General features: G+C 39.9%; 1 protein-coding gene across 7 annotated transcripts in view; it reads right to left on the minus strand.

The window, feature by feature from the left end:
* SLC35F3 (solute carrier family 35 member F3) overlaps window positions 1-27,047 on the minus strand; it is a 160,923-nt gene that overhangs the window by 29,281 nt on the left and 104,595 nt on the right. For 6 of the 7 annotated variants that reach the window (XM_077346043.1, XM_077346097.1, XM_077346068.1 and 3 more), the window contains one exon: window positions 18,306-18,630. In XM_077346043.1, the coding sequence (XP_077202158.1) occupies window positions 18,306-18,630 (325 nt within the window). Of the gene's footprint in view, window positions 1-18,305; window positions 18,631-25,400; window positions 25,500-27,047 lie in introns of those variants that run through there. The other variant, XM_077346086.1, reaches the window with a different exon arrangement.

Here is a 27,047-nt window from a genome sequence, read left to right on the forward strand (position 1 = left end):
TTATTTATATACTAGGATCCAAGCCCATTGCATTCAGGAATACAACGGGTGCTAGACTGGGGGTGGGTGGGGTAGAAGAACTCTGTGGATGATCTCTCCCTCCTCACAGGACCTGGAAAGGCTGCAGGGTGGAGGCCCCTGGGCAGGGAACTCACCGGCAGGAGCAGCACTCATGCAGTAGGGATCTGCAGCCTCTGAGCCTCGGAGGGAAGTGGAAGGAGGAGGGGGTAGTCAGGGGTGGGGGAATGGAAGGTGATTGGCTGACTGCTGGACAGACAAGCAAGCCAGTTGGAAGAGGAGGCACTCAGGGGCGGGACAGCCACCCTGAGTGGGTGTTAAGCGCTGAGTGGCACTTCAGCCATAAGGCACGCTCCCCCTCCAAGGCTTTACCAGAAATATATTATGTGGAACAGATTAGACATTTAGGTGAACACAATTAAATGATAATTGTGTGCTGAAGAAAGAGCAAATATTCCTGAAATATAAATTACAGTTAACATCACACTTCATTGCAAATTGAATTATAAGAGAACGGTAGGAAAATTATTTTTTTAACTGAACAGAATTAAGAAAAGTTACTACTGAGATTCTTGCATGAACAACGGTCCCATGGTTCCAATACTGCAGAGCACATGTGATGAGATTAATAACTGTACAGCTGAGTAAGGTAAGTTCTGTTCCACAGACATTTTGGACAGTCTATATGAGCTTTTCCCATTGTTTTTGAATATTTGTCTGCAGGTAATCAAGTATGGTTGGCTTTCATAAATTAAACTTGATATAAGTTATGATTAATGAGTTTTTAAAATTTACCTAGTCACAACATTCAAGTAATATTTGCCTACACCGTGCAGTGTATATCTCAAAGAACAGAAGACTGAGAAAGATAGAACAAGGAGGTTGGAAGGGAAATATTATCTATTCTTTTCTATATGGGGATGTTTGAGAACAGGAGTACATATCAAGGGCACCAGGCAGCAATGTAGTCAATAAATCCAAAGAGGATAGTACATTAAAGGGAAACTCTTGTTGTCAGCCAATGAATGTTTAGATAAGGGAAAATCAGAAGTGTGTCAAAACAAGTGAGCTGGTGAAGGACCAAAAAGGGGTGAAGCCTGAGACAACAAAATAGAGGTAGAACAGTTGTGGCAACAACAAGCAGATGCCCTTAATAATTAGAATTAGATCTTTGCATTATTTTTATTTTTTATTATAATTTCAAAATTTGTTTATAATCCATTTCATCAAAATACATTTAAGTGATGTGTTAATTACATCTATAAATAATAACTTTTGACTGTATTTGTTGAGGAGTGTATAAAAAAGATCACTAAATCTCCTACTCATTTCCCCTTATAAATCATAGAATCATAGAGTTGGAAGGGGCCATACAAGCCATCTAGTCCAACCCCCTGCTCAACCCAGGATCAGCCCAAAGCATCCTAAAGCATCCAAGAAAAGTGTGTATCCAACCTTTGCTTGAAGACTGCCAGTGAGGGGGAGCTCACCACCTCCTTAGGCAGCCTATTCCACTGCTGAACTACTCTGACTGTGAAATTTTTTTTCCTGATATCTAGCCTATATCGTTGTACTTGTAGTTTAAACCCATTACTGTGTGTCCTCTCCTCTGCAGCCAATGGGAACAGCATCCTGCCCTCCTCCAAGTGACAACCTTTCAAATACTTAAAGAGGGCTATCATGTCCCCTCTCAACCTCCTTTTCTCCAGGCTGAACATTCCCAAGTCCCTCAACCTATCTTCATAGGGCTTGGTCCCTTGGCCCCAGATCATCCTCGTCGCTCTCCTCTGTACTACGTCCTTCTTGAAGTGAGGCCTCCAGAACTGCACACAGTACTCCAGGTGTGGTCTGACCCGTGCCGTATACAACGGGGCTATGACATCTTGTGATTTTGATGTGATGCCCCTGTTGATACAGCCCAAAATGGCATTCGCCATCATAACCAATAGTCATATAGCCACAATTATAGTTTTTTTTCTAATATGCTCTATCCAAAGATTCCATTTTGTCTTAAAATACAATATTAGTTTATCTTTGACATATCTTATTAATTTCACCATCTGGGCAAGTGCTAACATTGTTATATGCTAATCAAATATAGTGGGTTTCTCCTTTAACTTACAATTTTTCACCCATATGATCCTTGCTGCCATTCTTAATATTGCTCCATATTTTTATCTTTTTCCTTGTCCAAAAATCCTAAGATTCCAGATTTAAGGCTATGTCCAAATTGCTCATTTGTAGGTCCACCACATGTGAAACACTTCCCTGCATTCCCAACATCTATCTGATATGCCTTTATTTATTTTTGATAATTTGTGTACCAACAGTAACACAGTTTATAATAGTTTTCCTTAATATAATAGCTATTTATCAATGTCAAATCTTAACTCCACATTTTTGGACAGGTTTCCAATGAAATATTATGTCCAAGATTCCTTGCCTAAGTAGTCATAAAATCTTTGACCACCTTGTCATCCAATAATAAACATAATTCATACATCTTCTTAATTAAATTATTGTCATTTTTACATAAATATATCTCTAATTGTGATTTTTCCAGTTCAAGTCCCCAACCCTTCCTATCTATTTTGAATCTATCCTTAATCTGTCTATATTACCACCAATCCAAATACTTATATTCTTGCACTCATTTCTCACAACATTTAATTCTAAAGTGTATTATCCCTTCTTCTGTATATCCGTATAATTTAACCAATTACTTTCTATTGCTGCTTGCCCTCCAAACAGGACTTCCTGTGGTGATAACCATAGAGGAATATTAAAATATAGTTTCATTTTATACTTATTCCATACCATAACCAAAGCAAATCTTAAAACAAGATATAAAAATGTTTATTTGCTTTCACCATAGGTATGAGAGCCAGCCAAAATTCAGACCTGAACCTTCTAATGTTAATAAACTCTAATCTCTCAAAGTTATGCACTCTTTTATTCAAACTAATGTACATCAAAATGCATCCTTAAGTTTAGTAGTGATATTTGTATTCTAAGCACTTGATGCAATGCTTGTAGGACAGAACTGGTGGAGAACAATTTAACATTAGCAATTTCAGGGTGTAGCATTTATTATGCCATGTATATTATTAAATCCTTGTCTCAAAAAATGCCAGAGATTGCCCAACAAGTTTAACAGGAGAGATGCCAAAGTACTCCGAAATAGAGAAACAAAAAAGCAAAGTCCTCATTGCTGTGAACCATGAGGAAATTACTGCAGTGTAGGCAGCATGCCAGCATTACAGTACAGAGATGCAGTAACATTTCCAGTCATTTGGAAAACAGTGAGAGCATTTAAATAAGTCTAATCTTTTCAGAGTGCCATTCATTTCAGAAAGCTCTGTCAAGATCTTCCCAGATCTATCACCTGATGTGATCTAATCTGCATTGCCTCATAGCAATGTAACATGCTGTTTTACAAAACCTCATGAATGCACCTCATAGAAGGAAATCCTTTGCAAATAATTTGATAGGAAAGATGAGAATCAATAAATGTTATGCCAAGCCCTGCTCCAAGCCCTTACAATACAATGACATGGCCTAAGAAATTAAATGTGGCAGACTGTTCTAACAAAACCAACATGGAAGCATTTCTTGTGTTCACCTACAACTATTATTCACCAGTGCTATCATTAGCTTAGCCTGAATGTTTGAGATTGAGTTCAAAATGGTGATCTTCACAATTCTTGAGAACTCTATTTCACACCTGTCAAGATGATCAAGTCATATGCATTTCTCATAATTTCAATCCAGAACTTTATCTGTGTTGAAGTTTAAATTGATTTTATCATCAGATAATCTTAGAAAATTGTGGGCTGCTGAGATAATCCTATCACTTTCAAGAGCTAATGGTCCCTAAATAATTTTGAACAGCTCCACTAGATGAAAGTCAGCTGACCTATGGTGGTGGTAAAGAATGTTTTTTTTTTGCTCCCATTACCATAATTTCACATGGTGATAAGTATGCTTGATCTTACATTCCATATGATTCTGTGTGAGTTTTCACCAACACTGAATTTGTCTCTCTACTTAGAATCCACAAGTTCTTTGGTATATCAGGGTTCTAAAGTGCTGCTATGCAGTAGGGCATCAGAGAGCAACCTAGATAGTCTAGTTTTGCAAGTTGTTTTTCCTGACTCCCCAACAGCATTCTGGAAACCAACAAGATCCATAAGTCTCCAGGGCAGCTTCCTTGCTCTATAGGAGAGCTAACATCAACTGACCTTCAGCTGGTGGTGATCTGACCATGACAATGTTCTTGGTACAGAAAAGTAGGAACAACATACTATCTGTTTCAAAGACTTGTTGAGTCTTTTGAACAGACCTCCCCAAACCTGAGAGCCAAAGGCCACATATATATAATATAATTTAAAGAAGGACAACCACTGAGGAAAACAAAACAGGGAATTCTAGGCATGAACATTGGTCCCCAGAATATTTAGTCTGGTTGTCTCCAATCATGTGCCACCTCTGCTAGCCATGGACAGCTAACACCTCAAAGCAATGATGTGGCTGTTGAAGAGGGCACCCACCAGAAGGTTCTGAGGATCCTGGTGTGAATGATGTCTTTATTCCAGTGAATACAACTGGGCCAGCATGTTGTTTTTAAGTCTCTTATTATGTTCCACTTTTCAAAGTGGCAACTAGGATTTCATTAAACCAAAGTTGCCTACCTTGGGGTGGGGGGAGAAACACAGAATACTGAGCTTTTTATATCTTTGTCATAGCTTCCTCACTGTTGTCAATATAAAGAAAAAGTAGTAACAATAGTTTGAAAAATGGGGGGAGGAGGAAAGAGATTGGAGGATGCTTGCAGCTGTATTGCTCCAGGGGCCTGAAATTCCACTTCTGCTGAATTATTGTGGGCTGGCCTTCCTTTTCAGGTGCTGTGTGGCTACTTAACTCTCAAGGTTAAAACTAGTTCCACCATTAGCAAATGAGGATTAAACTAACACCATGAAAAGCTATGGGATCAGAGTCTGCTAGGATGTTCCAAACCTTAGAGGAAATGATGGAGGAGTACAGATTCTTTTTTGCAAAGCTGTATAATGAGAGGAAGGAATGTTAGGTATTCTCTGCTAAAGGAGGATCCCACCAAGTCAGAGAAAACATGAGATGCTTTGATGTAACAATCTCTACAAAAGAGATAAAATCAACTATTAAAAATCTAAAATGGAATAAAGTCCCTGGTTTAGATGGGCTTGCAAATGAATTCTATATCACATAGATGAAGCAGCTCTGCACTTAAGAGAAATTATTTGCTAGGCAAGCAGGATGCTACTGATTAGTCCCAAGTAGGGATGTGTGTCTGAATGGTTTATTCCCCTCTTGTGACTCCTCATAGCCCACCATCTGTATTTTCCTAAGGTCAAACACACCATTTTCAAGCAGTTTTTATTCTGATACATGTGTTCTTGAACAATGAGTCTCTTGCTGGAGGTAGGCATAGTGGATTCTGATAAAGTGAATCCATTATAGTAGCTTGTAAGAGCTTGCTGTAGACTTGTCATATCCTATTCCTTTTAGCTGTTTTATGTTGATACTAGCAGATAAGCCCATTGTAGGTGTAATATAATGGGCTCTGCCCCCCCTCCCCAGCAGTGGCGGTAGCTCACCCGAGAAGTGGCAGTGGGCTGGCAGTGTCTCCGGCGGCGTGAACAAGGCCCATAGTAGAGTAGGTGGCCACAGGGACTTGGAGCAGGCGGGACAGGCAACACTGAACAACACTGGGCAGGGAGCTCCCCGCCACCTCCACCCTGGGTTGTTCAGGCTCAGCTCGAGAAGCAGATGGATCTGGGCAGGTTACAGTTGTGTGGGCTCACTATCGGTGGGGGGGGGCAGCTTCAGAGGCAGGCAGTGAGCGCATGAGGCCAGCAGGTTGTTAGGGGCATGGGCAGAGTGGTTTTCCAGATGAAAAATTAGTTTTCCAGATGACAAAGACAAAAGTAAACAACAATAAAATTTATTTATTAACTCACCAAGAAAGTAATGCATATAAACTAATAAACAAGAGCAATAAAGTACTGCTGAATAAATCAAACAAGATACAACACTAAGCATATAAATGTCACACATGTCACACGCCTTGCTCAAAGTGTGGTATAAACACACAAAGATGAAATATGGAAATAAGTTGCTTGTGAGAAGGCTGCTCAAATAAAGATTAGCAGCACAATGCTAAATAGAGTTAAAATCTTTTAAGTCTCCTGAAGTCAATATGTTCACAAGGGTGTAATCATATTTAAGACTGCAGTACTTGACACTCATTTTATTCAGACTATATGCAAGAAAAGAAGAATCTGTGTCATCTGTTCCACGTAATATTTCTGGTAAGGCCTAGGAGGAGGAGTGTCTCATGGCTTAAACGCCACTCAGCGCTTAACACCCATTCGGGGCGCCCCTGAGTGCATCCTCCTCCAACCGGCTTGCTTGTCTGTCCAGAAGCCAGCCAATCTCCTTCTGTCCCCGACCCCTGACCACTCCCTCCTCCTTCCACAGCTCAGGCTGCAGATCCCTGCTGCATGAGATCTGCCCCTGCCAGTGAGTTCCTTGCCTAGGGGCCTCCAGCCAGCAGCCTTTCCAGGTCCTGAGGGGAAGAAGAGGCCATTAGCAGAGTTCTTCCACCCCACCCCTAGTCTATTAATACTCGTTGAGTCACGACTGAACAAATAAGTCATCCACAGGGATTTGTTAGCTAGATGAAACATGCAGAGAAACCATAAAGGCCTACAGTACATACAATAGTAATTTAAGACAACAATGAAGATTATTGCAGTTGAGCAGTAATCATTCTATATATGCTTCAATTTTTCAAATGTTAGCCAAAATGGGTAAGGAATTGTTCACTTTTCAAATTAGCATTCTAATTTATTAAATCACTTATACCACGGCTTTCCCTCCCTCCACGGGGACTCAAAGTGGATTACAGATATATGGATCAAGCAAATGATACAACTAAGAGCACTAAAATAATTTAAAACAACCAGCATCTCCAAAATAAAAATAATTAGTGGTTCCTTAAAATGTCTCCCAAATATTACCACATTGTAGAATCTTTTTAAAACAGCTAAAATATATCATCTCCTGGCCTTGATTCGTATCAGCAGGAATGCCTACACTCCACCACAACAAGTTCACTCATCTAAGCAGGGCCTTCTGCAGGTGTCAATGTACAAATGGACATGTATGGGCTGGGCTAGAGTGTTACATCCTTCTTAGATAACAAAATTAGAAATTAATAGCTTTCAGAATAAATAGAACATTAGAATGCTACAGTCTCAGAGACAGAATGAAGTTGGAAAAAAGCAGCAGCTCCAAGTCCAGCACATGCAATAAAGTCACCAGCTTCATTGGTCTATGCTACAGCACAGCTGACACTGCAAAAACTGGTGCAATATAATGAAATCTAGGCACCTACACATCTCAGAGTGTTGAAGTGCTACACAGAATTCTACAGCAAAATTCTACACAGAATTCACAGCAAAAAAAAAAAAAAAGACAAGGTTCTTCTCCATGGAAGTACAGAATACTTTCCTTTAGTTCATGCAAAACTCTCTTCCCCAGTAGAAGATCCTAGAAGGGCCTACATTGTGTGCTGTCCTCAAATGTGCGAGTGTGTCTTTGTAATAATTCACTTGCATATTAAAAAGGGAAGGACACTGCAGAAAGTAGTGTAAATGTAGAGGAAATACTTAGTATAGGGATAGCATTAAATGAATTTTCCCTGAGAAAATTATGTAAATTCTTTAATCAATCAATCATTAGATATCTATACCATCACCTCTTGAAAGACTCGTGGCAGTGTACAATAAAACCCCATAAAATGACCATCGCCTAACAACTGACCAGATGGCGAAAACTTCCTAACCCTCACCCATCCCAGACAGCCACCCAAGGCGAGAGTCGCAGGTGTTAATGCAAGGACCTGATCCCATGGAGGGGCCCAATAGATTTTAACCCTGGCCTCACTTCATTATTAAAAGGCTTCAGGCTCTTTTTTGGGAGGGGGATGTTTTAAAAAGACCAGAATGTATGTGTGTGCATGTAGGAGAGAATTGGGTATGAAGGGTAAAGAAAGAGATCCTTGCTGGTATTCTACATGGCTGTTTGCATGTATATTAACTTGTTCTAACCAGTGGCTTCTCTTTCTTCCTAATTCCAATTCTCTTTCCCCATGATTTCAAGACAGGAACCATGTGCTTTGCTTGAAAAATGTTTTTAATTAAAGGTACTTAAAAGGTACATGCATGCACGTGATTCACAAAAATGGACATAACAAGAACTAATCTACATATTTATTATTATACTATGTGATCAGTTATAAAATTTCCAAGCACATTTGTATCCTATCCTGATACACTTACCTGAATCTCTTCTACAGCTACACTTATCCATGCCTATACTATGCCTTCACTATTGCTACTAGTAAAGCTTATATCAATAACTCATCACTGCACTCAAGTAGCCATATGTCTCTTTAACTGTCTTATACTTCCATGTATTGTTACATTTTATATGCTTGCCTACCCTATAGTATGCGCTATGATGTACTGGTCTCAACTGAACTAATCAACTGTGCCATCTAATAAAACAGGTTTCATCAAAAATTATAGGGCATATATGCAAAATGGATAAGGCAGCAATTAAAACAACAATAATAAATATGTTTTAACTTCCTTTAGCATTTACAGCAACATTTAGAAAAGTCAGGATCATTATACAAATGTTTTTTTCAATCTACAGATATTTACAGCATATAATTTAAACTGAAAAACAATTTAAACTGAAAAACTTGCTTGTGGCAATCTCTACAGATTCTAGCAGACAGATACCATGATATAAAGAAATGTTTTTGTGGTCAAGGCAGAGTGCAGTTTGCTTTACAAATTACAAGAGCACGTGAACAACAGATTTTCTAATGCAGACAGAGTTTGTAACATAATAGACCTCCTGTGATGGTTAAGTGTAATCTGCTGATTGGTCCAGAACATAATGAGATTTGTACTGATGCTGCACTTTATCTATTTTGTTTTCTTACAACATAGTCCTAAAGTACTCTACTGTAGATGTTCAGTGCAGTGTGGATGAGCGGATGCAAGCACTAGCATTCCCAGTAACACAGCATCCTTCTATCTATGACAGAGGTGTTTGCACTGAGCATATAAACAATTTGGTCTGGCTTACACTCCAGATGTGCAAACTGCTCATCTTCCAGCTTTTCTTTTCCTAGTGTCGCCTTTGTGTATGTTGGAACAGGATTAGTCCAGGATTTGTGTCTTATCCACAGTCTTTCATCTGTTGTATTCTGAAACAGAACAAAAAAGTAGCAGATCATAATTTTAACATCATAGTCATCCAAAAACAGGCTCAAGGAAAGGTGAATGTGGACTGCCACTGCAAACAGGCATGTGGTTGGCTGGGGCTCTGGTCGGCTGAGCACTGCAAGGCAGAACTGAGCCTGGTCATAACAATCACCATTGGCGGACACTGGCAGAACAAGCAAGCCTGCCTTACATGCCTAGGGAGGGGGAATCAAATGCCTTAAGTTGCCTAAATAGAAATGCAGCTGAAGACTTGCAAACAGAAATCATTTTGAACACCCATCACCATGTACGTGTGTGTGGTGTGGTGATGGGAAGATAGGGTGACAAATGCCAGCTGCAATATGTTCTTCATTAGATTCCCCCTTCTTGTTCAGACTCTGTACATAGTCTTAGTAGGCAGTCACAGCAGCAGGATCAATTTCTTCTGAAACGAATGATAAGGCTGGGGGGATTAAGAAGCACATAGGCATCTGGCTTGCATTCATTCTGTTTTCTTTTGCACCAGCCATAAGATGACAGCACGTCAGCTTTAATGGGATTATTTGGAAGAAAAGGAAAAGAAGGGCTGAGGAACATGTCTGCAAATGGACAGGCAAGCAGCCAGTGCTTTGCTCAGCCCTACAAATCAAAGTAGGGTAAAATCACAGCAATTCCTCATATCAGTCATATGGCTACTTGCTTGCCTACCTTAAGAGGACCCTTTTGGGTGGCATGTGGTAAATAAACAGGGATCTAGAAAGCTAATGGTGACTTACCAAAAGTATATGATGCTCCAGCCACACCCTTTTCTTCCTGTTCCTGATGACGGAGGAGTCTGATGACTAAACAGCACATGATGCTGGGAGATCCATACTCCCCGTTAAATAGCACTGGAGATCTGCATTGGATGAGATTAGGCTTATCCCTCCTCCCCAGGGCAGTTTTACCAATCAATCTCTCTCATCTCCCCCCCTCCCCCACCAAGGTTCAACCCCACCCCCTGGCATGTGTAGGACAAAGTCCTTGTGCTATAGATGGGCTCTATGAGGAGTGAACATTGGCCTCTGGAAGGCGTTCCAGAGAACACAGTCTGAGGAGCAGTGGCACAGAAGCAGAAGAGTGGTAATCTTCCAGCATGGGCTGTCTGCTCTACAGTATCATGATTTATCCAGCTGCTGTGTGAAAAAGTGGCTTCTGGGAGCCTGTAAATTGGAACAATCTTACCAAGTACCCAGAATTTGTGAGTGTGTGTTTGTGACTTAGAGCCCTGAGATTAAAGAGATTTACTTCTCCTCTCATCTTGGATTTGCGACTACTCATATTTTACTGTTAACAACGTTTTCTTTAAAAACAAAACAAATAAACAAAACACAAATTTCATACCTCACCTTGCAATAAAAACTGTGTTTGTTTAAACAGCACTTCAGGTATTGAATAAAGCACCCACAACACTGACCACTAACTTGCAAGACTGCATCCTCCCAGATACCTCGAGAAGAGAATTTTGCTGGAGATTCCTGGCCCAAAACAGGCCTGATTGTCATCAACAAGGGCTAAGGCATTTTCAGTCCTAATCCTAACCCTCTGGAATGTTCTTCCAAAATTCAGGCCCTGCAGTTTCTTTTGCAGTTCCGCAATGCTGTAAAACTATCCTATTAAATACTTGAGTAAGGAGGAACTATGAACTGGTAAGATTTTATCTTTTGGCATTTAAGCCTCTCATTAAAGGTTCTGATGCTTCACTTCTTTTAGATGGTTGCCATATTGGGTAGGCTGGGTAAGAATGGATTTTAATACTTTTATTGTTATTTGCTGTACTTATGGCTAGCTATGGGTTCTTTGACTACTGTAAGCAGTCCTGAGTCCCCCTTTAGATGGGATGGGCAGGGTAACAATCTACAGATTAAACAAAAAACAAACAAACAAAAGGCAAGGAAACATTGTGCTGACTTGAAACATGAGAACTGAAATGGAAGTGAAGTACATTTTAGAAGGACCCAACACACTAATAAAGAAGGATGAAATGTGCTGTTATAAAGGGGAAATTAAGGCAGAGGATAAGAGAAAATCAATGTGGTGTAATGACTGAGAATCTCAGACTAGTATCTGGAAGACCCAGTTTTTAATCCCTACTTGTGCCATGGAATTTCATTGGGTGACCTGAAGCCAGCCAGTCACATTTTCTCAGCCTAACTTACCTTGGAGGTGAGGAGAGTAATGTAAACTGCTCTGGGTCCCCATTGGACACTAAGGCAGGGTATAAGTGAATGAATAAATAAACTTGTTCCTGATATCCCACAACAGGATAGAAAGCACGGTGTGTGGGATGGAGGAAGAGACCAAACTTCACACACACAAAAAGATAAAATGTTTTCAGCTAGGGGAAAGAATCCAAAGAACTCACTGATTATGAGTTACCTTGTGTCCATGTCTCTCCCCCCCTCCATTTCTGTTTCACTTTGCTTTGTGCATGGCAGCTTATTCAGGCCTCATGTGACAAATAAAATCTGCTGGAATATGAAACTAAAATACAAATCCTAAGAGGCATTGTGATTATGAAAATGCCTAAGGTGCTGTCAACTTTATGAGCTACAAGTCTCAAAACAACTTGCTTTCTCTTACAGTTCTCCAACAAAACTTTGAAAGAATGAGCTAATTACAAATTGAGATGAGACAAGTCTACTCAACATTTTTATCCACAAGACACTTTCCTCTTACAAAGATAAAACACAAGTATTAAATATAAAACATCATACCAACCAGTTCATAAACCCATAGAATCAACAACATACTTCAATCAGTCCTAGGGATGTTAACAACTTGCTAAACAATATACAGCACAACTTTACTAAATTCAGTTCCCATCAAAGCCTACAATGTACCGTATATACTTGTATATAAGCTGACCTGCATATAAGCTGAGGCACTGAATTTCACCACAAAATGCTGGAAAACCTTATTGACTTGCATATAAGCCAAGGCTGGTGTTTGGATACTGGCTTTTCCCACCCCCACCCTCATGTCTAGTCTGGCAGCTTAAAAAAAAACCCACATATAAGCCGAGGGAGACTTTTTCAGCTTTAAAAAAGGGCTGAAAAACTTAACTTATATGCGAGTATATACAGTAAGCCTTTCCCCCCTCTAATTATTTAAAGCATATTTTAGGGGACATCCTGCTCCTTATAAATCTAAACTTATGCCTGTAATTATATTCATGATTACAAATGATTATCTCAATAGCTTGATGGCATTTTCTTCTTTGAATGCTTTTATCCAGCAGAGTAAAGAACATTTAAGTTCCTTATTAGCATTTCTCAGAACTTTACACCAGCACTTTATGCCACTTAGCCATAATTAATTAGCACCAATTCATACAGTTAACACCATACACCCTTGAATCACAGATGCCATGTGTGTGTATGGAACAAGCACGTGAGAGAATGCTGCCAGTGAGTCCATATTAATGTGTAATGTTGAGCTTGCAGCAATCCTCACAACTGTATGGCTAAGCCAATGTCAAGAAAATATATAACCTTATAACAATTAAAAACAAGTTAAAACAAAAACACAAGGGCTCAATTCTGCATGAGTAGAACAAGGAACACAACAGTCTCTCTCACTGCCCACATCTCTATGCTGTGTGCTGCAGCTTAGCTGGTATGTCCTTCTAAACTAAGAGTCGTTGGAATCTCACCTGAAAGCATGTCCTCCAAGTTCTACTTGCAGTAAAAGCAGAATTTCAAGAGAGCACTCAGGAAAGGAGAGGCTATTTGGCACCTTAAGGTGATGTACATTTAAAAAATCAATTAAAATACAAAACACTCAGCACAAAAGCAATGTATTGAGTGTGGAGGTTACAGTGACCAGAAAATACTATTCCACAACTTAGGACATTTCTGCACACCGGTAAAAATAGCGTTATGCCAGCTGAATGGCATAGCGCTAAATATTATCGCGCCTCCCAGCCACTCCTCTTGCTGTCTCGCTCTAGCCTGCCACCTTTTCATGCTTCTCACCCTTCACAATTGCTGCTGAAAATGGTGGAAGAGAACAATGTGCTTTATGTGAGACTCTCTTCTGCCTGTCAATCAAGCCAGACAGCCAATTCCTCCATGTTTTAAAGGTCCTGCAATACCTGCTATTTTTTTCAGTTAATACTTCTCCATTTAAATACCTATGCATAGTGCTTTTTGAACCCCACCCCCTATGGAGTCACGAGTCTTTAAATACTTTTAAACATTAATCTCATTCCTGATTTTTTTTGGGGGGGGGACTTTAGAGAGGCATGTTTTGTGTCACAGCTTTGGAAAAAAATACTTTTTATTTCTAGCACTGCCTGCACGCTTGTGCGACTATTTTTTTTGCTCCAGGCTGTTCTCCATTTTTAAAAAGCACTTCCCGTCCACCATAAGAAGGGTAAAGGATGTGGGTGCGATGGTGGGACACTGAAGGCGGAAGTAGCACTTCTCCGCCTCCATACATTTCTTTGAATGGTGGCCTGCTGGTTGTCTGTTTTTGGGATTCACCAGCTCGTGCTTTACAATGGCGTATATAGCAAGCAGTTTGCTGCCCGAATGCGGGAGGTTGGCAACATCGTGCAGAGCAGCTGGAATATAATGACTACATTAGGTAAGCATTTCACTATATTTATTGCATGCAGAAGAAGCTCTTACTCTCATAGGCTGGCACTTAGAGTTAGAAGAACCACAATTCAAATGACTGCAAAACCCCCAAAACTTGGCAAAACAAAAACTTCTAAAACAAGAAACCTAGAGAGTCCTCCCAGAGAAGAAAATGCAGATAAGATATCAGTACAGATCTGCTGTTATTGTCTGAAGGACAAGTTCACTGGTTCAAGGTCTCACTTGATAATTATAGTACACAAGGGCGAACTACATGAAGGTTAACATGAACAAAGCACTCCTAAATTTGTTTATGGCTTTAGTACATTAGCACTTGTAACTCAAACTATGGGGGGAAACTAACCAGTAAACTTGTCATAATACAGCTTGGCACTAAGAGGGGTATAGTAAGACTCCAAAATAGGTATGTAAGAATATTCAGGATATAGGAAATACAACCCCTGGTTCTGCATGCAAAAGACACAGCACATTTGACATGGCTCATATTTGATCTCAGCATACTACATACTTTGCTTGCAATTAATTCTTTATACTTAGCAAGGAAGGTAAGATGTAATTTATTTTGCCACAAAATAGGTACAGGTTTTTTATTACTTGTTGCTGCTAATGGAACACCAGCTTGTATTCCTCTGGATGTTCAGAGTTAAAGGCAGAGCAAACAGAATTAAGTAGCATAGATACTTAGCATAGATCCCCAAGTCTCACAAGGATACTTTAAAGCAGATTTAAAAGCTTCAACAATACTATGATAATCGGCTTGTGCGAAACACCAGCCACTGTACTACAACCTAAAGCTCTAATCATTCTGGTCGCTGATTACAGTTTACTCATTATGAAATACTGTCCTGTAAGACATAATGACATAGTCTGCAGGAACACAGACCTAATTTAATGTTTGCACCATGTCCCTTTTAAAAACTCAGTATTTTTAGGCTACAGTTTCTGCTTTCCCATGCATGTGTACACACTAAACAGGATGCAAAAACCAAGCAAAGCCGGCTTCTGCTTATTTTCAGCAATTTGCTCTCCACAATCATGCAGATGTACAGGGACAAGCAGTAATAAGGATGAATCATCACCCCCCCCCCATTATGACCTAGTCACAGATTGTTAAACTGCAGCATTAGTAAAGACTGAGACTGTAGAAACCCAACTGCAAAGCTTTATAAAACAGAAGACAGGACAAGATTTAAAACTGGTAGAAATTTAGATTTGGATTAGTGCCTAAATATTCCAAAAATTACCCCAGATGTAGGCTGGCAGCTGCAGAAGCTAAGAGTAGAAAAATCACAGGAACAAAGTTTACAACAGATGTCAGCAAAAACTATATTGTTAGTAACACAAGGCTAACCACTTGACTGTTAGTTTACTATAAAGTCAGCTCAAATGGGAATATCGAGGTCTTGGACTAGAGTCTGAACTTGACAGAAAGAGGTGTGCAGTGGGGATGCAGTAATGTGAAGAGTAGGGATGTGTAATTCAGCTCAGATAAGTCCAAAAATATTCAAATCAATGCTGATTTGGGGTTTTGGTGGGCTTATCCAGGCCAAATTGCATATTCCATTAGTCTAAACGAGCTGAATCAGTGAAGCCTGAATCAATTCAGGCTTGATTCATCTGTCTGGCAGGGTCTTTAAATGTCTTCCCAGCAGCCCCCTCTGAAACTATGAAGAGCGGGCTCTGCACAGCCTCAGACATTATCTGCTGGGGAGAATGACTCCAACGGGTACTGTTCTGGGTGGGGGAGGCATCTAAATGGACCTAGGTCCATTTAAATGCTTCCCCCCATCATGTATTCCCACCCACCCACCCTAGGGCAAAGCCTGACAAACATGATCCTCAGTTTTTTGTCAGACTCTGCACTGGGAGGAAGCATTTAAATGCCCCAAACAGCTGATCTGCAGAGAGAGGCTTATCTCTTTGGATCAGCTCTTTGTTATGCTGTGGCTAAATTGATTTGGCTGTACTCAAATCATCCAAATCCCTATACCAATAATGGGTATAATTTGGGTACACCCAAATCGATTCAGACCAAATTAAAACAGTACCAATTTTTTTCTTGGTGTACATCTCTAGTTCAGAGGAGGACATTTAACAAATGACAGACCTAAAGCAGGGTTTTATTGAAACAACAAGCCATGTCAATCAATTACACAAATAAAAATTATTATTCAGGATGTGATTTAGCTTATCAGAGAGTTTAAAGGTAATTTTTTGGGGAGGGGGGAAATAAAAGGAGACATTTCTTCTAAAATATAACAGTTTACTAATCAGCAAATCTGATGAAGAGGTAAAATGCAAGACAATTTATTAGAAATTTTAAATAATCTTCTAATTTTCATTAATTGATTCTTGTTCTCAAGAGGAAGTCATCATGGTTTACAAAGCCATGATGTTTCTCCAAAGAAATACTATGAACACACAACAGGAACTGTTGTACAATTCTTATAGAAATAGCTCAGTCTGATCAGAAATAGATATTTTAGGACCACATTGATTAGTGTGACTTGCTTTGTTTTCTTCAAGTAAGACAAAATCACAAGCAGCAATATTAATCTTTACAATGTCAATGGAAGCTAGGTTGGAGCACTTTACTTGCTAGCACTGGCTCATGTACTTGGAGCATTAAAAATCAATAAGAAGAAACTGTTCCAAAGCTGCTTCCCAGCTATGACCTCATAGTTTAATTGTTATTTTCTGAGAGACAACAGTAAATGGTTCTGTGATTTCTCAACAAATTTGCTTATTTTGCAAAGTTATACTAAGTTTTGACAGTGCCTAAATATTCCAAAAATTATCCAGGCTTTATAATTATTGTAAAAGACGCTATTTTTAGACATAAGAATTTTTATCCTTTGTGTTCAGAGGTATTCTTGGCTTTCTTTGACCATACTTCCTGATTGTTCTTAAAGCATATAAAAAAGACCAGAAAGTAGCTGGGTTGCTGAATATTCAAAACAACTGAACAGTCTTCATCATTCAAACTCCTCTAGCAGATTCTTCAGATTCTACTTTTGCCATTTAACTTGTCTTATTATTCTTTTAATTTTCAAGAGCTAGTTTCCGACATAATCGAAGTGTCAAATTCTCTCTTCTTACCCATTAAATACATCCTGTGATAATTTTCAAACAATACATTTTATTCATCTTTACCTTATTTTAATGAATATATTAATAATGCAGGCATGTCTAATGTAATGATTTGATTAAAGCATCATCTATAGATGCTGTAAAGGGGAAACAAACTCATATCCTGACCACTGTTATGATGGAAACAAGGGGTTGTCAAATACACATCCAGGAAAGCAGAATTTTGCCATATGTGCATTCTAAGAAATACAACTCTTCAAAAGCTCCACTGAGAATGCTCTCTGCTTTCCTGACAACCTTGAACCATGACAGAGAAAGGAATTCAGTGTGGAAATTGCTGATGTCTGCTGGAGAATGAAAGTCTTCCACTCATCATTGCCCAACCTAAAAACATTGCACAAGCTGATGTACTAGGCAATCATTCTATCTAGTTCAATGTGTTTAAAAATCAGAAGTCATTGCATTGGCAAAACAAATGTATTCCAAAAATGTATTTTGTATAGCCATTTACACTTATAGATCAGATTTATGGCACAGCTTCTAAAATATAAATAAATCAAGCCTGCTACAAAGCATAATCCATCCATTGCTATAATATAATGCTATAATACTTTGGTGATCACCTATACAAAAAAGGCTACAGATTTCACATGCTCTGATTCTTCCACCACAGAACTAAATTTGTATGAATTATGTATTTATTTCTATCAGATAATAAGCAACAGCAAAGGGCTACTTTTTTCTGGCTGCTGCTTTAATCCATCTACTGAAATCACCCTTTCCTTCTTCAAGGACTTCACTGAGATACTACAATGAGTAAACAATTTGTTATATCTATCAATAATGAGGATTTGATATTGTGAGGTAAAAGCAAGGAATATGCTGGAAGTTAACATTCCTCGATGGATCAAATAATATATTTACTATGTGTGTATCTTGCGCCCACATTCCTCCAATAATGTTTGCAATTATAGCATAATACTTTAAAAACAGCAGTCATTATGAATGTCTCACAGTGAAGCCTCCTTTTAAGGATGACTATAATTCTTTGTCCCCCCTCCAACCTTTGTTTCTATTTCTCTCATTAGAACCTTCCTTTAGCATTCTTCCCCCCAACCCCCATCATATTTATCATGTAGCCTCATGGGCCATATGTGGTAATTGTAAAAAAAAAAAAAGAACAGGAAGGAAAACTTATGGTAACACATCTTTTAAAAAACTTCTTCACCCTTACCTGTATCTTTGCTGTGGAGACTGTTTTTCGGTTGACTTAAAAACATGTCCAATGTAATACAAAGGAAAAAATAAAAAGTTCCAGTTTGTTGCAAACCACGTCAAAGTGAAAGGTGCATCAAATTTCTTAAAAGTCAGTTTTGCTAGTTGAGTTGAGCCTGACCAGGAGGAACATACACCAAGGACCACCACCACTCCCCAGAAAAACTTCTTAAGTTGAGTTACAGAGCATGTCCAGCAACATCGGCTTCCTCTTCCACCAGCTTCCATCCCAGCTTGTACCTGGGCTTCTGCTGGGGCTGGGGAATCACGGGAACGATCATCCCCTTAGAGACAGAGAGAGAAAATTCTTGTTAGAATTGATGGAGAGTATTCTAAAGCATTTTACTTTCCAAGAACTAAATCCTAAACCACATGATGGTATGGATGTATTTTGTGCTCGGTTTTTTTTTTTTTACTCAAATACAAAAATAAACATGAAGTCACTGTAAGTGAATGTGCAGAGAAGAGGGAGACTTACCAGGAAAAAAGGGGAGCAACTTATCAGGAGAAAGAGAAAGGCCTAGACCACGTTGCTAGTGTCACAAAGGGAGTAATGTTACCATACTGTCAACTTCCAGGCAATGCGCTGGTATTAGGCAAAAATACCATAGTAAACCTGACTTCTACCTAAGAGTTTTTGCCCAAATAGTATAGCATTGTCTGGAAGTTGCTACTGTGATAATGTCACTTCCTGTGTGACAATGGAGGCATGGCCTAGGCATTCCTCTTTGTACTGGTAAGTCTCCCAAATGGCCAACTGATCGGTGGTAGGAGGACAGGTCCTATTTATAGGATGTTAATTATATAATAAATGTCTAAGGAAAAAAATATCACAGCTAGCAACATGCTTTGTTCGCATGAATACGGTTGGATAACATTGTAATCTTTGCAAAACACTTATTGTATATGTTCACAGACCCACAACCTATTTAGAACGTAAGAATATATTCCTACATTTTAAATCTGCCACAGAACAATAATAAACAGAAAAGTAAAATGCCCATACACGTATTTGCTATGTATAGCTCTTCAATGTACACTCTTAAACAGAGGTGTTAAATACACTTACAAAGGTGTTTGCACTGCACAAGTAGCATGACACACAATACTTCACGGATCACTTTACTATGAAAATGATCTGACACATCAGGTATTGAATTTCGAAGGATGCTCTTATGATCTCACGCTGGAAGGAGTAAAAAACACTCTAGCCAAAACAAGTTGCACCACTTTCTGAAGTAGTCTGTGTCTTCATTCCAGAATGCCTTCTTTGTTTGACCTGGCTATGAAAATCACCTCCTACACCCTACAGTATAAATAGCAGGAGTTCATTTCCAATGAAATGCTCTGAGATTTAAGTACTTTTCAAGTGCTTTTGACTTAGGTCCTCATAAACCTTCAGAATCATCACCACCTAAGCAGACTGTTCTCTAATTTACAGTTTGAAAATCCTGAGACATCAGAAAAACAGCTGTGCCAATGAAACAGGGACTGTGACATCTAGGATCACCATCAGTCCAAAACAACTCATTCTCTTGCAACTTAGGCCCCGTGTAATAACAGGTTAGCTCAAACAACAACCTTAAGAGAGGTGGGGCAAGTAGAAGGCAAAGTGAGAACAAATGCAGAAAACACAGGGACATCAAGAGAAAGACTCAACAATACTCACAATAGTTGTATTTATACACCCTTTCCTGGCCATTATACTGACCTTCCAATAATCCTGTCATGCCCACAGTCCAGCACAATTTTCTATGTTGTATCTCAATGCTCATACGCACAAGTTTGTTGCACTGGAAAAGCTGCCCTAGTCTTGAGGACATTTTCACCAAACACTTCTTAAGATTCCTCTCTATGGTTTATTCCTTTCACATGTTGTGATACAACTGCAGATACCTCAGCATTTACAAAGGATAATGTACACAAGTAAGGGTTGCATAAAGCATCCAGACTGAATCTAAAAATTATCAATGGCTTTTTGTTAATTGCCTTTCCACTGCTCGTTCCTATGGCATATTACCCTGACCTGAATGGCTCAGGCTAACCCAATCTTGTCAGATCTCAGATGCTAAGAAGGGTTGTCCCTGGTTAGTATTTGGATGGGAAACCACCAAGAATTTACAGGGTTGTAACACAGAGATGGGCATTGGCAAACCACCTCTAAACATCTATTGCCATGACAAACCTAAAGGGTCACTATAAGGCAACTATGACTTGATGGCACTTTCCATCATTACAATGGCATATTACTTAGCAGTTTTTCTCCCACTGTAATACCCTAATATTCTGGCTATAACAGAAACAGCTCCCCACTCATAGAGAGGCACACTATGAGCAGTGGTGGTTTGGTACCAGCCGGAACTCACATCCATCAGAGATAAGTAATAGAAGACAATGTAAAACCTGTTCAAATCAACTATATACTAGACAGAAAGAAACAATGTCCACACTTTTTGGTTTGTTTAAATTTGGCAGAGGATTGCTTCAAATATTGTGAGCAGTTTCAGTTTCAAGGTAAGGATGGTGCCACAGGGAGTTCTTTCGCATACAAACACAGCTGACATGTGTACCAGAAATATCAATTTTGGACTCTTAATTAATATCAATTTGTGAACAAGACTGTATTATATTACAAATTGGAGAGCCAGTGCTATTTAGTGGTAAGATAGTTGGACTGGAACTGGTAAAGCCAGATTCATAAAGCCCACTTAGTGCCTTTGGGCTATTAGCCCTCTGTGGCCTCACCAGAAAGCAGCAAGACATTGTAAGAGTCTTCTGTGGTCAGAGACTCATCCAGACTCAATGGTGCTCATTAAAATTCTCTTTTTTTGTCAAGAACCACATCCACAGATATTTAGACAAGCATAGTTTCCTTTAACTAACCCCCTCCAGCCCCTTTAAAAACTCAGGGAGCTGAGTTGTGCATCTGCCATGGGGCAGCGTCACCAGGCCTGTCCAGGCCTCATTGTCTTACCTTGGCCAAAGCCCCAGCTCCTCATCCTCCCTTCTCTGTTCCTTCTCAGCCTCTCCCAACCTGCCAGTCTTTTTCTACTCCCCGTGTCTCCTCCTTTTTATCCTTGTTCTACTGTGCTGACCAAGCCCAGCCTAGCCCTGTCCTGGAGAAGTTGCTATCTTTGGCCCAGTAGGTGGAAACCCTTCTGTCCTCTGCTGCTGCTTCTGTGCCACACCCTCTCTCAGTTTTTGCAAAGATAAAATGGGAAGAATTGTAACTCCAAAAGTGGCCCTGGGTCAAGAGTCAATTTTTTGGCCACCTCCAGGCCTTGTTTATAGTAATTACAGGAGAGACTCCATGTTTGATATTAAAGCAGAGTCATTAATATTAGGCTACAGAAAATCAGCTTACTATATTCATGAGAAAGTAGCCAGGTTCATTAGGGTCTGAATACTTCCCTGTCATCATCATCACAATGTTCCCGGATTCTAAGTTAATCAAGAAAGACTATTTCTACTTCGGTCATTTTTCTCCTCCAGAACTAATGTTCATGATTAAAGAGACGGTACTTATGGTTGTCGATTCAGTATTGTTACTCCCCAACACCTACTTTGAGACAAAAGTTGTAAAATGACATAAGTAAATGAAAAAATCCCAAATATAATTGTAGGTTACTTCCCCCCCCCCATAGAACCAAACAGCCAGTTTTTTATGTGGAAACACATCTTGTGGTGTGCTTGGGGATTTCGATATTGTCATGGATGTTATGTCTGTCTGCCCCCCCCCCCGAGCATGGCATAAGAGGCAAGGAGGTAAACAGTAGGGAGGTAGGCAACAGTAGTGGTGGAGTGAGCAGCCCTCGCCATGGCCTGGGGCCAGGCATCGAAGACGGCCACTGGTGGAGCAGCAAGCGGGGTTGAGTGAAGCAGCAGGATGGGGGCAGGACTGGGCACTGAAGACAGGCAGTGATGGCAGACTGAGTGGGACTCAGCACTGATCCTGTCCAGCTACTGCTGTACCCATTATGTGGAATGAGTTTTCATATAATGGGCGAGAATTCGCTTAAAAAAAATCTTGCTGTCATCAGTGACAAATCCTGTTGAAAGTAGATTTAAACTCCCCTTCCTTTTGTTTGGAATGTACTTGCTTAGAGTCTTTGACAAGTATTTATCAAATGTAAATGAAGTTCTGGGAACACTGAACACATCTTGATGATAACTCTGTTACTGTGCGGTGTTAACCAAATATTCAGTGGTCCCCAACCCCCCGGTCCGGAGACCGGTACCAGTCCGTAGATCAGTCAGTACCAGGCCGCGACTCCTCATCCTCCTCCATGGCTGCTGCCTCGGGGGCTGCCCTGCCACTCTGCCGCCAGCTCACCTTTGGTGCTCTCCGGCGGCCACCATGGCTGGGGCTCTCCCTCGGGTCAATATTGTGTCAGGAGATTATGTACCTCTTCCAAATGAATGCAGTTTTTGTAAGACTTGGACAATTATAGATAGGGCTGCCAACCGCCTGGTGGAACCTGGGGATCCCCCAAAATTACAGCTTGTCTCCAGGCTAGACAGATCAACTCCCCTGGAAAAAATGGACTCTACGGCACTGTACCCTGCAGAGGTTCCTGCCGTCTCCATGCTCCAGACTGAAATCTCAGGATTCTCCAGACCTGGATCTGGCAACCCTACTCCACCCCCCACCCCTCGCTGGTAGCCAGGAGAGAGATAGCAACCATAAAATGAATGCTTACAATAAATAAAAATAATTATGCTACTTGTTTATTTTACAGTATTAGTATGTGTTTTTGTCATAACTGTTCTCTCACAGTAATCCTAATGTTGAACAGAAGGTTATGTTTTTAATAAACATACATTTTCTTGCATGGAAAATATAAAGAGTTTGGATTTACAAAGAAGCTGCCTGTAATCCTCCTGACCTTGGAATTTAAACCATCTATATATTTACCCTTATTTAGGTGCTATTTGTGACATATGCACCTGAGGTAATGTATATGCATTGAATTTAGAAATTGTACAGGACTGGGTGTAAGAAAGCAATAAGCCCTTTAATTTTAGGGTAAAAATTTAGAAGCAAAATACATGTTACATCTAAATAAATATTTGAACTCTTATAGCTTTTGCCTTCCTGCCCCCAACAACATTGGGAGCAGGCAATTTGCAGCAATAAAGCAAAACAAAAACAGTGGGGGAGAAGAACCACAGCTTCTGCATTCTAGACTGTCCCCTTAGCAGCTTATTCCTCCATGGAATTTCAGCATATAAAAAATAAGGTAGGGGAAATGCATTTGGAAAAAGTAGCAGCTGTCAGGAAAAGGCTGACACACTTGACACCTCTCTACTTCAAACTGCTCCCTCCTGAACTAGATTCTCTTGAAAAGGTAAGGCAAGGCTACTGGGATTTCATTACATGTACATGAATGTGTGCCCTGACCTGGATGGCCCAGCCTACCCTAATCTCATCAGATCTCAGAAGCTAAATGGGGTCAGCCCTGGTTAGTACTTCAATGGGAGACCACCAATAAAGTCCAGGTTTGCTCCTGCATAAGGACAAAACACTTCTGAATGTCTCTTACCTTGAAAACTCTATGAAGTCAGCTGTGAGTTGACAGCATTTACACAAACATATGTGTATGCCTGTTGTACTAGATGTAGTTAGGGCCTCATTAGATTAGTTTGTCCTTCTAAGGCAGGCATTCTAGGCTCATTTTGAAAACAGTATTTGAAGTACAAATTCCTGAGTATCAGGCAGCTGCTACTTTTCTAGCCTCATGTCACTTAGTCCTTAAAAATGTGCAGTTCTTAAGGGTGGCCAGTGCCAGGTTGGGAGATTTGGGGGGATGGAAACTGAGGACAGAAGGGTTTGGGGAGGGGAGGGACTTCAGTGGAGTAAAATGCCATGGACTCCACCTTCCAAAGTGCTCCAGGAAAACTGATCTCTGTTGCCTGGTGATTTCACTACATCTGAGAATGTGGGGGTGCTTTCCAAAGGAAGTTACAGTTAGAGATAACTAAAGATGCCCAGGTAAAATCTCACAACATTATGACAAGCATCACCAAGATGCTATCGTTAAACAAAACTGCACAAAACCATGAGCTAGTGGCTGTTGCATTCTACCATACAATGGGATTTACTACTAGTTTTATTATATTAGAAGATTTTGATCCAGCCAACTGTTTTACACAGTCTCACCCAGTTCGCCTCTTGACTACAGCTCCCGTTCTATACGGCTTCTGTACATGCAGGTCGCATGATCACCAGCGAATCTGCTTTTAATGGTCAGAGCAGACCCCTCCTTCATTACCTGAGAAACACTGTCTCAGTCTAACCCATACACACATGTACCTATTAGCCTTTAAAGACTCCTGTTTATTTTAGTTACACATCTCATGGTTCCTGGCTTTAAACCATAAAACAGCAGCGTTCAAAAAGGCAATCTGCAGAGATAGCCCCCAAAGGCAGTCTAAAGAGCAGGCACCAAATGTATAGCAATTCCTTGCTCTGTTGCCAGGTCCCACTCAATGAGAAGATTTTTATTGAGGACAAACTCCTGTGAAAGACATAGGGGAGCATTAGGTATGCCTTCGGGCATACTCATTTTACTTATTATAATACTGAAACAATCAGGCTCGGCTGGCTGTTACTCTGGTCAGCCTTAGCCCAGTACTAACTGCTCTGGCTGGCAGGGGCTCTATCTGGATCCTTTAACTGAACATGCTGGGGTATTATCCTAAGACCTTCTGCATGTCAGACCCATGAATCATGGCTCCTCCTAGAAAACTCTGACAAATCTACAGAGTATCTGAAGGGAAAGAATCCTATTGTCTGCTCTACCTTAGATAAGGATATCCCCCTCTCCCTCATCTATTCTTCACTTCTGTCCTCATGCAGCACTTTTCACACAATCATGTATCCTTGCAAGGCAAGTCTGGCTCATTCAGTAATAACCATTGTACATAATATTCAAATCTCTTTTAACTGGAAACAAAGGACACCCCCTAAGCTTCAGATGAGCTACTATATGCTATAACTGCAGGCACATACAAAAAGTTACATATGCTGTTTTGTAGAGTGATGAATACGTACTGATGTGATGATCTTACAGACTAATTTCATGCTGATGAATCCATCTCTGTCATAATTTGAAAGGGAAGTCACACATCAGAAAGAGCAAAAAGTTCTTATCTCCCTTTCGGGATAAAGCAGTTATTGTACAAGCCCAGAGATGAAAAAACCTGCAGGTAGTAAAGTAATGTATATCAGTGGAAGAGTACTGTTAGCCTGTCTTGTGAGGTGGCATATCCACAGACCTCCATAACTGCAGTGCCTTCAAACTGGATTAAAGTTATGTTGGCTCAAGAAAGAGTAACTAGCAAAGCAGATATTTTTCTTTCGGCCAGCAACAATTCCATTCTATAACCTTTTAAAAACCATGTTGCTGCAGCTGCTCTAAACAAAAGGTTTGAAAGGGGAAGAGGGTAATGAAAGTCACAAGAAAAGCCTAAGGTGCGTGATAATTGGGACTAAACAATAACACAAATCTGTGTGTTGTTTCTCTGAGGCTTGATGTTAAAATTACAGAAGTCTGATAAGAGTTCTAGAAGATTCAGTAACTTATACACTATTGTTTTGGCTGGTCCTAATAAAAAGCATTACATGACAAAGAACATGATATACAATTTAAGGTATAGCACACACAGAAAAACCACTCTGATATTTAAAAAATTGATGATATGACATTTCCCATTATTGTAATAACCCATTAACTTTAACATTGTACTTAAACTTGAGCAATTGACGATGACATGGGCTTTGTCCTTTGAAAGTTAAAATGTGAATGTTCAGGCAAAGTTCTAATTAATAAAAAATCCAAAGCCTGAGTTTCTAACAGATATTATTTTTTTAATTGCTTTACTGGAACATATAAACCTATGTTTTCTTATTAAGAGGTCTCAAAGTGATATTTGCCTTTTTAATCTTTCTACAGATGTAATATAAGTATATACTTCTCACAGTAACCTCTAGCACAGCCTTTTTCAACCTTTTCACCATTGAGAAACCCCAGAAGTGGAACAATCCTGCAGAATATGATTGGGAAGCATAGCTGTATACAGGGGACTCTCCTCTTCCCACCCCCTCCAGGCCCATCACTGGGCATTTTGGGAAGGTGGGGGGGGGCAGGTCAACATGACCATATATGGTCATATCACCTGAGAAACGTTTAATACATTAAAAATATATAAAAATTAAGTAACTCCCACCCATTCAGGAAACCTTCCAGAGCCATCAAGAAACCCTTCTAGAGCCAACCCCCTGGTTGAGAAAGTTTGCTTTAACCTTTCTACCATACATTCTTTTCACTATCTCAGTTTTTTTTACTATCATTTTATTTTCTCCATTCTCTCTATTTTTCTCTTATCTTTAACTGAATCATGGTTTAGTTTTCCAACCCCACTACTTTTTTCCTTCCTCTGCAATTCACCACCTTTTTGCATTCTTTCTAATCATATTATCCTTGCTACAAAATAAAGGGGGAAACATATCACTGTACAAGCAACTGACAAACTAAGTCAATTTGCTGGGGGAGGTTAGAAATTCTGTCCATTGAACATTTTCAGACAAAAATAGGACAAGGTACCCTGGCGATGCCCCAGTTTTTAAGACACTGTACATGACATCTTAAGCCCATGGACTTAAAATGGTAGAATGATCTGTGTTCCTTTTAAGATGCAG

Source organism: Paroedura picta, chromosome 1 (genome assembly GCF_049243985.1).
Source record: "Paroedura picta isolate Pp20150507F chromosome 1, Ppicta_v3.0, whole genome shotgun sequence".
In the NCBI taxonomy this organism is placed as follows: Eukaryota; Metazoa; Chordata; class Lepidosauria; order Squamata; family Gekkonidae; genus Paroedura; species Paroedura picta.